Below are 13,341 nucleotides of genomic sequence, written 5' to 3'. Positions count from 1 at the left end.
ACGAGTGTCTATTTCTAATATTAAATCTTCCTTCGAAAAATTTTGATCTGCAAGACAGGCCATAATTTTTAGTAAACTTGTTTTTAATTTAGTATTGTTAAGTAATTATTAAATACAATGTGTAGTACTGATACAATCCTATTTATAAGTGTATATATCACTGTAAATGTGTATTTTATAATTCATTATGTTACATTTTTTTTTTTTTTTTGCTTTCCTTCAAGTAAATTAGTAAATTTTTATAATAATGTTTTCTTTTCGATATGTTCATGCCCCCAATTTAGTGTTATCATGCCCCCCTAGTGAAGTGTGCTCCACAGGTTGAGGAATACTGACCTAAGGAATTAAAAAAACGGATGGAAATTCTCTGGATGTATGTGTGTTTGGTGTTGGCCTATAAATCACCTTATATTTCCAAAACTACTCGACCAATTTTGACCAAACTTTGTCAAATTACTTCTATACATGACACATTGATGCCATTAAATTTTCAATTTAGAAGGTCAAGGGGGTGAGGCTAGCAAGGTCACCCTCAGTATCTCAAGATTTTTCCTAATTGTCATAGCTTTCTTAGGCACATTTGTTAATTGAAAAATGTTTGAAAAAAGATTTCTTTTCAAAATTGCACTCCCACCCCAGAAAATTGTAGTCGTCTGCTATGTTGTGACATCACAGGTGAGCAATAGAATTACATAAATTAATATAAAGTGTAAAAAAGTAACTTGGTTTGGCTGGGTCTCAAATTTGATTGTCTGGTTAACTCGGTACTTGGTGCATTAAGAGCCTTGCAGCTACACCAGTCTGCCAACCGTACAAGTGAAATTTGTTTTGTGAGGGTTGTGTAATTACATTGGTTTAGTTAGTGCTAACCATTGCTGCTAGTACTGCCACACCTGCACTAATAAAATATGGTATGCGTATGTACTTTAGTTAGAATCATTAAATAAATGAGTGTCAACCGATGATCTTGTAGAGTGAGTGGATGAGGCAATTCGAAAAAATCGTCGGCTCACAATTTCTGTATTGAGTGATTCGTTTCCTGAAATTTCAAGGTCAGCTCTCTACACCATTGTGAGTGAGAGACTTCAGTACCACAAACTGTGTGCGAGATGGGTTCCCAAGATGCTGTCCAACCATCACAAAACAATGAGAATGGACGCCTCCTTAACGTTTCTCCAGCGCTACCACAATGAAAGATAAGATTTTTTGAACAAAATTGTCACAGGGGACGAGACATAGGTCCATTTCAAAACTGAAGAAACAAAATAATCCAAACAGCGGATGCATTCTCATTCTCCCAGTAAACCAAAGAAGTTCTAGTGAACCTTCTCCAACAGAAACTACTGTGTTCTGGGACCAGAATGGAGTTCTCTTGGTGGAATTCATGGAATGTGGCACGACCATCATTGCAGCCTCATACTGCGTGACTCTTCAATGTCTACAAAGGGCAATTCAGAATAAGGGGAGAGGAATGTTGTCATTAGGCATTGTCTTCCTCCATGACAATGCTCGGCCGCACACTGCAGCTGTAACAAAGAAGCTCCTGCAGCGTTTTCGTGGGAAGTGTTTGATTACCCACCCGGAAGTTTTTGATACAGCCTGGACTTGGCTCCATCAGATTTTCACCTCTTTGTTCACATGAAATGCTGGCTAGGAGGACAACATTTTGGCACAGACATTGAGCTGCAGACCAGCGTAGAAACACGGCTGAAAACACAGGCGGCTCCATTCTATGACGAGGGTATTGGAAAATTTGTACCACGCTACGACAAATGTCTAAATCGGAGTGGCAACTATGTAGAGAAATAGCGTAACTATGTAAGTCCTTGTTACAAATAACAATTTTTTTATTTTCACTGTGGTTTTAATTTCGTGATCGATCAGACCTTGAAAAAAAAAATAACCCTTGTATTTTAAATTAAGTTGTGTGTATAAGCTATGCATCAGAAACAACCCACAGTTGTAGGACTTTCCTGGAATGTGGGTTTGGTCATGTGATGGGAAAGTCCTACAACTGTGTAGGACGTATATATGCACAACACAAACAACTATGTTTGTTAGGCGAAATAACTAAAGCAGCTATTGCTGACTTAAATAAAATAGATATTCTCCTGAAATTAGCATAGCCATTCTCAAGATAAAAAGCCAGGCTTACCGGGGATAATGATAAGGCAAGTGATTTCTCATTGCCTTCAGCAAAATAAATAAGTATTGCAAATCAACATAGATAATCCACAGAAATATAAATAGTACATACCACTATTCTGTTCATCGCATAGACTGGCTTAGTTTTTAGTTAACACCATTACTACTTGAAAGAGAAACACTGATCGGTACTTGTTTGTCTCAGCTATGACATATGTCATAAATGTAAGAAAAACTGTTAAAACAGCAGATTAATAGTCGTCGTTAATGCTATGCAACATATAATAAAATTATTTTGGTGCCAATCTTTTAAAAAATATAAAAAATACATTTGTATTATATGACATTACAATGCATTTTCTAATTATAACTAATTTCTGTAAAATAAATTTTTGGTTTATATTAATATACAATTTTCTAATTCACGCAACTTTTGTTTTGATATAACTGAAAGTTTCATTTTAATTTTTTCTGTATTCACTTCACTATAATATAGTTTTTTAAAAATTTGCTCAGTTTGAAAAAAAAGACTGGAATAAAAAAAATTGGTTAATGCAGATAGTATAACTAAATCAAAGTTAGTTTGATTTAACAATTACAACAGGGAGTTATTTCAGTGTTATTGTTAATTATTGTGCAAAATTAATGATAAAAAATTTTCCCATCTATCTCTCTTTTTTGCCATTATGATTTCTAGTTAAACTATAAATAATTTTACCTCTTTTTTTTTTAAATCTAATCTCTATTCGATCAGGTTAACCTAACCTTAATTTACATTAAATTTTAAATATGCATTTAAACTACATTTTTTTAATTAGTTTTTTAAATCAAGATTAGAGTACAGTTATAGAAAAATATTATGATTTTCTTTGTTTTTTTTTTTTTTTATTTGCACACACCTACCTTATGGTGTTATCTTTATTAATAAATATATATATTTAAAATACATTTTTTATTGTATAAAGCAAGTTATCAATTTTATTTATAAAAGAAAAAGCTACTTAAAAAAATTGTAATATAAAAAAATTCTACCAGTTATTTAACATGTAGGTAGAAGGTAATAAGAAAATATGTTACATTTGTTATTTAAAAATACTATCTACAATTAATTATAAATTTAATTATTATTCAAACTTTTATTCTCACTTTAAATAAAATAATTTTTCATTCTGTATATTATATACATAAATTAATTAATAATATACATATAAAGTTATAATATTTAATTAATAGTGCTTACCTTGGAAACTTAAACTGTCCATTTTCCGAACCTTCACTTCCAAAAGAGCTTAAAACACGACCATTTACATCAAATATTTGAATACGATGATTATTTGAATCAGATACAATTACACGATTCGTATTTGAAACAGCTATATAATGTGGATGCTCAAGTTGACCAGCTTTATTCCCATGGGTACCGAATTTACCCACAAATGTTCCATCTGATTGGAAAACCTAACAAAACAAAATATTACATTTTTTAATTATATAAAAATATAGTCAGAGTTGGATATGGTTATATTAACACAATACTACAGTGGTTTTATAATTTTAATTTGTATTATTGTGCGTCAAAAGTTTCTCATTAATTGGCAGTCATTATATCTGTTGGCAATTTCATAAGACAAACTGTTTGCTTTTCACCTGGAGGAAAAAAAATTCATATTATTTCATTGAAAGGGATATTTTTCATTAATGAAATATGAATACAATGTATTAGGACGACCAAATAATGTCACATACTACAGAGTTCTTATTCCTTTACTCAATGCCCCAGATTCTATCAGTTTCCCAGATACAATTTCCCATCAGTAGATCAATAAAATTATATCAATGATTAATGAGTAAAGGCACAGGGTCAGGTGCTTTTAATTCTTCAGACCAGACCATCTGCCAACCAACAGAAAAAATATATGAAACTTTTTTGTACTATTATTTTCAGCATATTAAAGAGTTATAGTCTGGAAATTAGACTACAAAAATTTTATGGAGTTCCCTTTAGACCTCATAAAAAATCAGTTACTATGACTAAATGTGGCTGCAGTTTTTATGTCACGTGAACAAACTCTTCATTGTAAAATTATGGCATTATCTAATTTGTAAACCACCTTACTGTGCATATAAATATTATAAATTCATTTATCCTGTACATCCATATTTTAATAACCATTATATTCTTACTAATCTGACCGTCGGTTAACTATTCTTGTCTTTATTCAAGGTCCTTGCTCAACTCCGTGAAAATATAATAAAAAAATGATCCGAATTATGGAAGAACAAGTCATGGGTTCTTCATCAGTACAACATATCAGCTTACACTGTATTGTCTGTCGAGATGTTTCTAACAGAGTATAACATCCCAGTGTTAGACCATCCGCCTCATTTGCCTGACCTGGTACCATGTGACTTTTATCTGTTCCCCAAGGTCAAATATGCATTAAAAGGAACAAGATTTAAAACTGTTGAAGCCGTGAAAGAAAATGCAGCATGAATCATGAAACAGCTCACAGAAGAAGACTTCCAGCACTGTTTCGAACAATGGAAAATTCGCATGGAGTGTTGTAGAGATAGAGCAGGCGTATAAATTGAAGGAGATAATAACTAAATATGTATAAAGTTAAAATAAAATATTTTACATTATTCTCGTTATTTAATAGACACACCTCGTATGTGTTGTTTTCCTATTTACATATAATTACTAAACTGTGCTGAATTGGTAGTTCCAATTCTATCCAAACTGCATAGTTGTGTAAACTGTACAAATGTAATTTTATATGTATTCTTGTGAAAAAAATCAAATTTTTTCTTTAAATCAATTCTTTTTTCTTTTAAAACATACTTTAATTTATTAAAAAAAAAAAATTGTCTTACAATAAAATAAAAATGTCAATAAGATACATGGAAACTGCATCTAATATAGCTTAAAGTTTGGTGATGTGATGGAACAAAACATTATATTTCAGCATTTGACATTTTAATATAAGTTCACTACTTTAGTCTCCTGTATTTTACTTTCAAAGATTACTATATCTTATTCAGTTAGCTTACAGAGTTCAAGAAAACAAACTGCATGTTTGAGTGTTCAGGTGGTTGATTCACAAGCATCTTTGTAAATCCTGATGCATTTAAAGAAACTATGTGACGTTAATATTTAGTATCCACACGCTATTATATTTTAAATTTTAAAAAATAAGATATTTTATTTGAGTTTTTTAAAAGTTATGAAACTGTCAATTGTCCATAAACAGTCAAATTTCACTAATATCTTATATTATATTTCTATGGTGATAAATTCAATTCAGTTTTCATCATCTGATGGCGAGAAATCCGTATTCTAAATCCGTACTCTAAGTGTTAAGAGATACAATGGGAGGCTCAATTTTGTTTTCTATTAAATTATTCGGTTCCCAATAATTTGATTCAATAGTATCTGTTTTATACATTTTTTCCATTCCTGCTGGCCTGTTTTATCGATGCTTTTAAGCATAAATTTTTAACATCAGATATTTTAAAAGTAGTATTTTCTGACGCAATGTAACTTTGATTTGTCCCCAAATTAACTCAATTGGGTTGAGTACAAAATGATAGGTAGGTAATTGAAGCACGGTTTTGCCACTGGATCTTGTTAATTCATCAATTTTATACACATTAAAATTAATTTTAATATGCGAAACCCTGTGTAATAATTGGAACTTAAGTTCATCCTCTTTAAAAATCACTCCTTTTGAACTAAGCCACATTTTGATATCATTCTTTTTCCAAGACACGGCTGAAAATCTTTCCTTTTTACATGAATAAGGGGCATTGTCTAAGACAATAACTGAATTATCTTCTACAGGAGGTAATACATCACTAAACCCCTCAATAAATAAAATTTGTGTACTTTTTTAATGAATTGCGTTTTTATAGAAATTGTCAACTTTTTCTTCAGTTGATCTGTGGGGTTGTTTTTTTTATAAAACTGTAATTCATTAGTAGATTCATACTTGTGAATCACATTGTACACTGAAGTCATACAAATTCCACTTACGTTAGCAGTTTATTACTGACATCTGAAATCATCACCAATGTATTACTCTGTAATTCGCTTTTGTAAACATTTACAATGTCTTTTTCTGCAAGACTAAGGGCATTTTCAACAGCCTTTTTTTCAGAGGGGATATCAGTAATTGTGCTCTATTATCAGTTGAATCAGTATCAGACATGGTGTCAGAATAATGGTATAACTTATGTTGTATAGATACAAATCTAGGAATATATAATGATCAAGTTCCAGTAAACTTAAAAAAATTGCATTATATTAACTTTAAATAACATTAGAGTAAATAAACAACAGAAACACAAATACTGAACACAAGAACAAAAGAGTGATCATATGAAAAGATCAAGGGTTTTAATAGAAGTGAGAAGACATAACTTTATAAAAACTTTTGATTACATAGACTATATGACAAATTAATTATATGATGATTATATATGAGTAATAATTATAATGTTGTATATAGATATGGCCTATACTGAATTGGCAGAGGACACGACTCAGCAGAATCATGATGAACTCTCACAAAGGTAACGTTTATTTATTCTTCACTCTATAAGCTAACTGAATACACTATAGAGTTTTATAGAACCATTACATTTTAAAGAATTCAGTTGTACAAAACTGATGATATTAAAAAAATATTTTGCCCATATATTTCAATTATGGATAATGTTGGTTACATTATATAATCATTTATGAACATATATAAAATAATACCTGGACACGATGATTTTCCTTGTCACATACATAAATAAAACCAAGAGCATCTGTTGTAATACCCCATGGATAATTAAATCTTCCATCAGCTGTACCTTGGCTACCAAATGTTCTTAAAAATCTGCCAGCTGGATCAAACACCTAAAAAGAAAATTATATTAAGAATATTAATGAAAAATAATTTAGAAAGACATAGTTTGATGTTATATAAAGACAAGAGTAATCATATATTTTCCACAAATTTCTCTTTTGAGTGTTTGTTTTCACTTTAATACATATTTCTCTTTGAAACTATCCGCATTACAAATCTTCGTCTTCCAGTATATTTTTTCTTTAACAATATATCTTTTTTTTATGATTTTTTGAAGACAGTTCTTTTTCAATATGTGTTGCTTACATTTTGTCTCAAATCAGAAAATTACAAGTTTTATTTTGGCTTATCAATACTACGTTATTAATACTCTTATACTTACTTTTTTAATAACGTGAAACTATTCATAGAATTAAAAGAAGATCTTTCAAACAAATATTGAAACAGAAAATAAAACAACTCATTGAAAAATAAAAATATCACATGATCGTTGAATATTATAAAAACAAACTAGACTTTCTGTTTTTACCTTTCAAATACTCCCCAAAATACATAAGGAAAGTATTAAAAATTTGAGTCATAGATAACAAGAATGATGAAGTACTCAAAATTTACATTACATCTTATCAAAATCATTTATCATTATGGCGACATTATAATAAACAACACCAACCCTTGCAATGTTATACTTACATCCTTTGACACAAAAAAATTTATACAAATATTCTCTGAAAGTCACAGTTCATACTAACTTAATTGCTGTTCTTCTACACAGCCTATGTCAATGATATGCTGCTGTCAGAAGGAGTCAAAACAGCTCTATACGCAGACGACACGGCATATTATTATGAATCCGGAAGTGTTGATTACGTGATCAAGAATCTCCAACGGCAACTGGATCAATTAGAGCCGTGGCTCGATACGTGGAGAATCAAGGTCAACGGTGAAAAATCGGTCGTGAGAGCGGCCGTGTCCGAACACGGCCATCTCCTGGACATCTACCAAGAGGACCGTACTCCACAGGGTATAAAAAAATGGCCTCATGCCGTATTAAACGAACCACTGTGAAGAGGTGGTACGAGAGTCAAAAAATGACAAACCAGGCTTAGGAGCCTCTACACTGCGTAACCTATAAATGGAAACCACACAAAAATTCTGGTTAAAATTTTGTTAAAACTATAAAAAGCTAGACATCACCCCACACCGTCCCACGAAGAGACCACAATTTCATTTAGTTAGCATATGCGACTCCCTCCGGAGAACGGGGCGCATTTCTCCCTCAAAATAACTAGAGCTCCGGTAGGCGCACTCCTGCTAGCCCATAGGTGCTGGTACCGAAAGTACTTCAGCGGATGGACTGAAGGGGAATCACGCCGGGATTACTAGGCTCAAAAGCTTAGTCTCTCACGGTCAGGACCAGTAAATAAATTTCACGATAGTCCATACGGATAGGAACGCAAATGACCAAATCCGTCCATAAATAAAACTTAAAATTTATAACCGCCACTAAATAACCGATGAAATCCACCCGATAATAAAAAGATACAGCAGCAAGGGACATTGTCCGGCTCTGCGATCTGTAGGGAGAAATATTGAAACTCCCGCCATTCTTGTGTTCCATTCCGTACAAACTTAAAAAGTATGTCAATAATATATTACTGAAATAACAAATACTGTTAACATAAATAATCATAAACCAAAATTACTTTACTTCATTTTCAGCATCAAACTCTACATACAAAATAATACTTATGCATTCACCTATTTAAAATTTATTCGATGAATTTACCTTTACAATAGAATAAAAAAAAACTTCACTACCAATGGATAGATACTTTAGTTATATAGATCTATTTCTTCTGAAATACAGATGAAATAATTCTTTTATACAGACAATATAAACAACTCATTTACACGAATAAAACTCACAGAAACATAATCTTCAACATTTGAGTGAACACAAAAAAAGATAAAACCGTAAACTTTTAGATCTCAGTCACAAAATATGAATAAAAACCAACCACAACTGACACACTGAAATATAACTCCAGGTCTTTTCTATTTTCCCCCCACAATGGTGTTTTTATGTCATATATTATATTTAAAAATTATTCTTCCAAATCAGAAATCAGTGGGTGTTTGCATAGAAATTATAAATATAATCTTACCAAACTTAACCTACCCTATGGTTGCTTTGTTTACTAATCTTGATCATTAATTAAGAGTAGGTTAAGTTTGGTTAAATTATATTTATAATTTCTTTGCAAATACCTCCAAATAGCCACTGATTTGGAAGAAAAAAAATTAGAAAAAAGTGGATTCATATTCTGAAAAAGTATCATAGACTATTGCATAAATTCTAACATAAAACTGTTCATTTAAAAACTTATTACATCTAATTTTAAATATCAATATGTAGGTAAGTTACTAAAAAATAACAATTATTATTTTCTTAATGAATTTAACAACTCCTTCTAATCAGTGCATAAAACTTAAAGTTTTACACCATTTTACAAACTACTCAACAGAACCATTCTACAAAAAATATACAACATTTCAGTTTCACAAAACTGAAAAATGAACTACACATAATAAAATTATTAGCTCAAGCCATTGTGTGAAACAGAACACTAATAAAAACAATCTTGTATAAACATTACAGAAACAAAAAATTTAAAAAAAACCACAGAATTGGTAAGAACAAATTCATAATACTTGCTTTAACAACCACAATAAAAAAACTGACAAATTTAAAAAAAAAAAAATAGCCTAAAAATTGTATACAGTCCACTAATATATAAAAAAACAATTATTAATCAAATAGTAAAAAAAAATTCTTAAGATATTAAAACTTGACTGCTCAAATCTACTTAAGGGAAACGGGCACAGATTTTCAAAATGATATAAAGAAAATATAAAAAGACTTGACTTCACCAGTGAATCAATTTTTGATTCAAAATTTGATTTAATCTCTTTGAAACAAACTGTACGAGTACAGACATTACTAATAATATGAAAATCCTGCACATAAAAACAGCAAAGGATAAACTAGAGATGAACTTCAATAATTTGAATCAAAACATTCTAAGAGAATAAATTTAATTTAAATTACATGTACTCTTTAAACACATTATGAATAACAATAATTCTACAGAATCTAATTAAAATATCAGTGACAGCCAATGCCATTACAACACTTCCTTAGAGCATTCACTAAACAAGATTGATTTAGAGTGTAAGCTAACTTAGGTAAATGTTTTAACAACTATAATTTTAAAGCTCTGTACTTATTAAAGTCTTTTCAAAACTTAAAAATTATTTTTTTTTGTTTTTCTTTAACCATCTTTCAATACAATAAGTGAGAGGGTCTCTCTTTGTCAACCAAACTGTCAGCTGGCTTATGTGACATGACTGAACAGGGTTTGTTGTACTAACAAACCAGATGACATTATCTGATTACTAATAAAATTTGCATATAAAAATGCAAATACAATAGACTAGTACGATAAAATGACTAGTACACTACACACAGCAATTGGTGAGGGCCAAACTTTCAGCTCACATATTGTATTAATCTTGGATTAAGATTGCCTTCTTTATACTAATGTTCTTTCTAAGCCCAAATTACTTATTATTAAATAAAATGTCTAGTTCTAATTTCATTTGTCTATTAATTACCAAAGTTGTTATTTTTAATATGTGAAATAGTAAACTGTTAAAGCGTTAGGTTTTGTACTATCTGTACCTAGTATTTTATGAAATATTTTTGCTTGATGAATTATGTTTAAATGTTTTTAATATACAGTTAATTGCATCTACCATTCTTAACTATAATGATAAACAGAAAAAAGTTCATTGAATGCAAAAATTTCACTGCTGATAATTCAACTTCCTACTGTTCATTTCCAAAATTGTACTGCCAGAGACATTTTTAGTGTTACATAACTATCAGGTTTTAAACAGATACAATTTATTATTTTAACTTGTATTGAGTTGCCATTAATATATTTTTTTATTGAAATCTGACAATTATTGCAGTATTATACATTTACATACTGAAAGTATAATTAACATACCATCTATATCTTCTTCTTCTTTTTAATGATTTAATCCTTACAACTAGTGTTGAATTTATTTTTTTCCTAATTAAAAAATGGAATGTAAGCTCATAGTGTATATATATATATATATATTAATATTTTATATATAATAAAAAAATGTATTAAACTATATGATATAATAGTGGTACTAAAACACTGAAATTCAATGAAACTGGTCTAACCATTGTTTTTTGGTCTTTCCACATTACAAAAACCTTTGTGTTGTAGTTGTAGAAATACCTTAGGCATGTGGTTGTCATTTATTCTGTTCAAGTGAGCTTGCTAACTTAGATAATAATCATCTAAGATATACAACCGAATATTTGATGAACATTCCAAATCTGATCTCTTTGCATTACTCCTTCAACAGTTCACAAAAATTTTTATCAATTTAGAAAATGAAGTCTGCTTCTTTTCCCAGATGTATGGATCCATGTGTCTACAGCAGATAAACTTGCTGGAATACCATAGTTTTTATTGAATTTCAGCAAAGTTTCTTGTCTCGCCTTATGCAAAGTTTTGCTGATGGTGCCACACACTGTATTAAATCTCTTAATTTTGTTCTTAATATACATTCTCAAAAGGAGATACTGTTCATTCCAAAAACTTTAATCAATTCACCTGCTGTTTTATGGGTTTATTATTTAAGACAAACTTGCATCTCAGTGGAAATGACTCATCAAAATCGACTCTCTCTCTCTCTTGTCTAAGGATATTACAAAATTATAAAACTCTATAACTGAAATAGTGCTAACCCAAACAGGACCCCCCTCCCCCATTGTAGTTTATCTTCTCTGTTTTAAACAATAACCTCTAGTCTGCTAATCAATAATTAGGGCACTTTTCACATTATTGTCAAACCTAGTATTAATAGTTTATCCTTCCACTCTCAAATGACATTGTCAATATACTTTATTTATTAAAAAAAATAGGAGATATAGAACAGCCTAGTTTGACACTCATATTTAAAAATATATCCTGCTGTTGTCATAAAATATTATATTACCAAACCTAATGTAATATTTGAATCTAACTAATAACTAACAATACTAATCACTTAATAGTAATATTATTAATTAAAGTAAAGATAAACAGCTGACCTGAATTCGATGGTTATATCTATCCGCAATAATAAATTGCCCAATACGATTGACAGCTACACCGGCAAGACAATCAAATTCACCTTCACCATTACCATATGTTCCAAATTCTTTGACAAATATACCATTAGAATCAAAAACCTAAAAAAAAAGTTGTAAATGAAAATTCAAATTAACTATAACAAAGATAAATTATTTGTTAAAATATAATCAATTGTCTTTCGTTCTACTGATAACCTTTGAAAATTTATTGTATGATGTGTTAAATCAAATTATAATAGAAAAAAACCTATGTAGTTAAGGAAATAATTGATGTAAAAATGATAAAACGCTGAGAACTAAACCTGATTTTTGGTTTATTATGATATATTTCATAAACTCGGTTAAAGAAATTAGACTGTAACAAGTTTGATGAAAAAATAATACAAAAATAAATAAATTACATTTTGCATGTATTGCCTATATGTTAAAAATATTAAGTAAAACAATTTTTCCAATTAATTTTTACAAAATGATTATATGTTACTGCTAGGATGTAATTTATAAAACTATTTGTTGGGGTTGAATATACAAATGATCAGGAAAATATGTACATTAATTAAAGTATATGTTTATGGATTATAAAAATATACGTTTCAGAAAATACACAATGTCTCATGACAAAATATTAAAAAATTCAGATCATGTAAAGATAAATAAAAAATTTCATGTAAACATGAGTCTAATAACGTTTCGTTTGGAGTTACAACTAGCGAAAATTTCGCCCCGTTCATTCTAAACGGGTGAAATGAAGGCATACTGAAATTTTACATAGTTTCTAACCTGAAAAGTTGAATAAAACAGTCCCAAACTTTACTTCTTCTCATTTTATATTGTACAAAATCAATGTTTTAGAATACAATAACTTCGTTACAAGTTTGTTTTAGTTTTACAATAAATTCCTTAAGTTGCCAGTTAACAACAAAATTTGTGGAGAATTTAAATCAGAGAAAATCTATGTAAGTTACGTCTTCTGAATATGAGAGATTAAACAAATTACTTATACTACAAACAAAACAGATCAAAACGCGGCAGAAAAATATTGTAGTGAAATTTTAAACCCAAACAAGAATCATTTCTATATTGGAAAACATCTAGAAAGAA

The 13,341-nt window shown here is 29.8% G+C and overlaps 1 protein-coding gene across 5 annotated transcripts in view; it reads right to left on the bottom strand.

Annotated features, from left to right (window-relative positions):
• tn (tripartite motif containing protein thin) overlaps positions 1-13,341 on the bottom strand; it is a 285,381-nt gene that overhangs the window by 24,650 nt on the left and 247,390 nt on the right. For all 5 annotated transcript variants that reach the window (XM_075380953.1, XM_075380951.1, XM_075380954.1 and 2 more), the window contains 3 exons: positions 12,199-12,339; positions 6,908-7,048; positions 3,386-3,603 (listed from right to left, as the gene is read on the bottom strand). In XM_075380953.1, coding sequence (XP_075237068.1) covers positions 3,386-3,603; positions 6,908-7,048; positions 12,199-12,339 — 500 coding nt within the window. The remainder of the gene's footprint in view (positions 1-3,385; positions 3,604-6,907; positions 7,049-12,198; positions 12,340-13,341) is intronic.

Source organism: Lycorma delicatula, chromosome 13 (genome assembly GCF_047948215.1).
Source record: "Lycorma delicatula isolate Av1 chromosome 13, ASM4794821v1, whole genome shotgun sequence".
In the NCBI taxonomy this organism is placed as follows: domain Eukaryota; kingdom Metazoa; phylum Arthropoda; class Insecta; order Hemiptera; family Fulgoridae; genus Lycorma; species Lycorma delicatula.
This window is presented reverse-complemented; position numbering and strand designations above follow the sequence as displayed.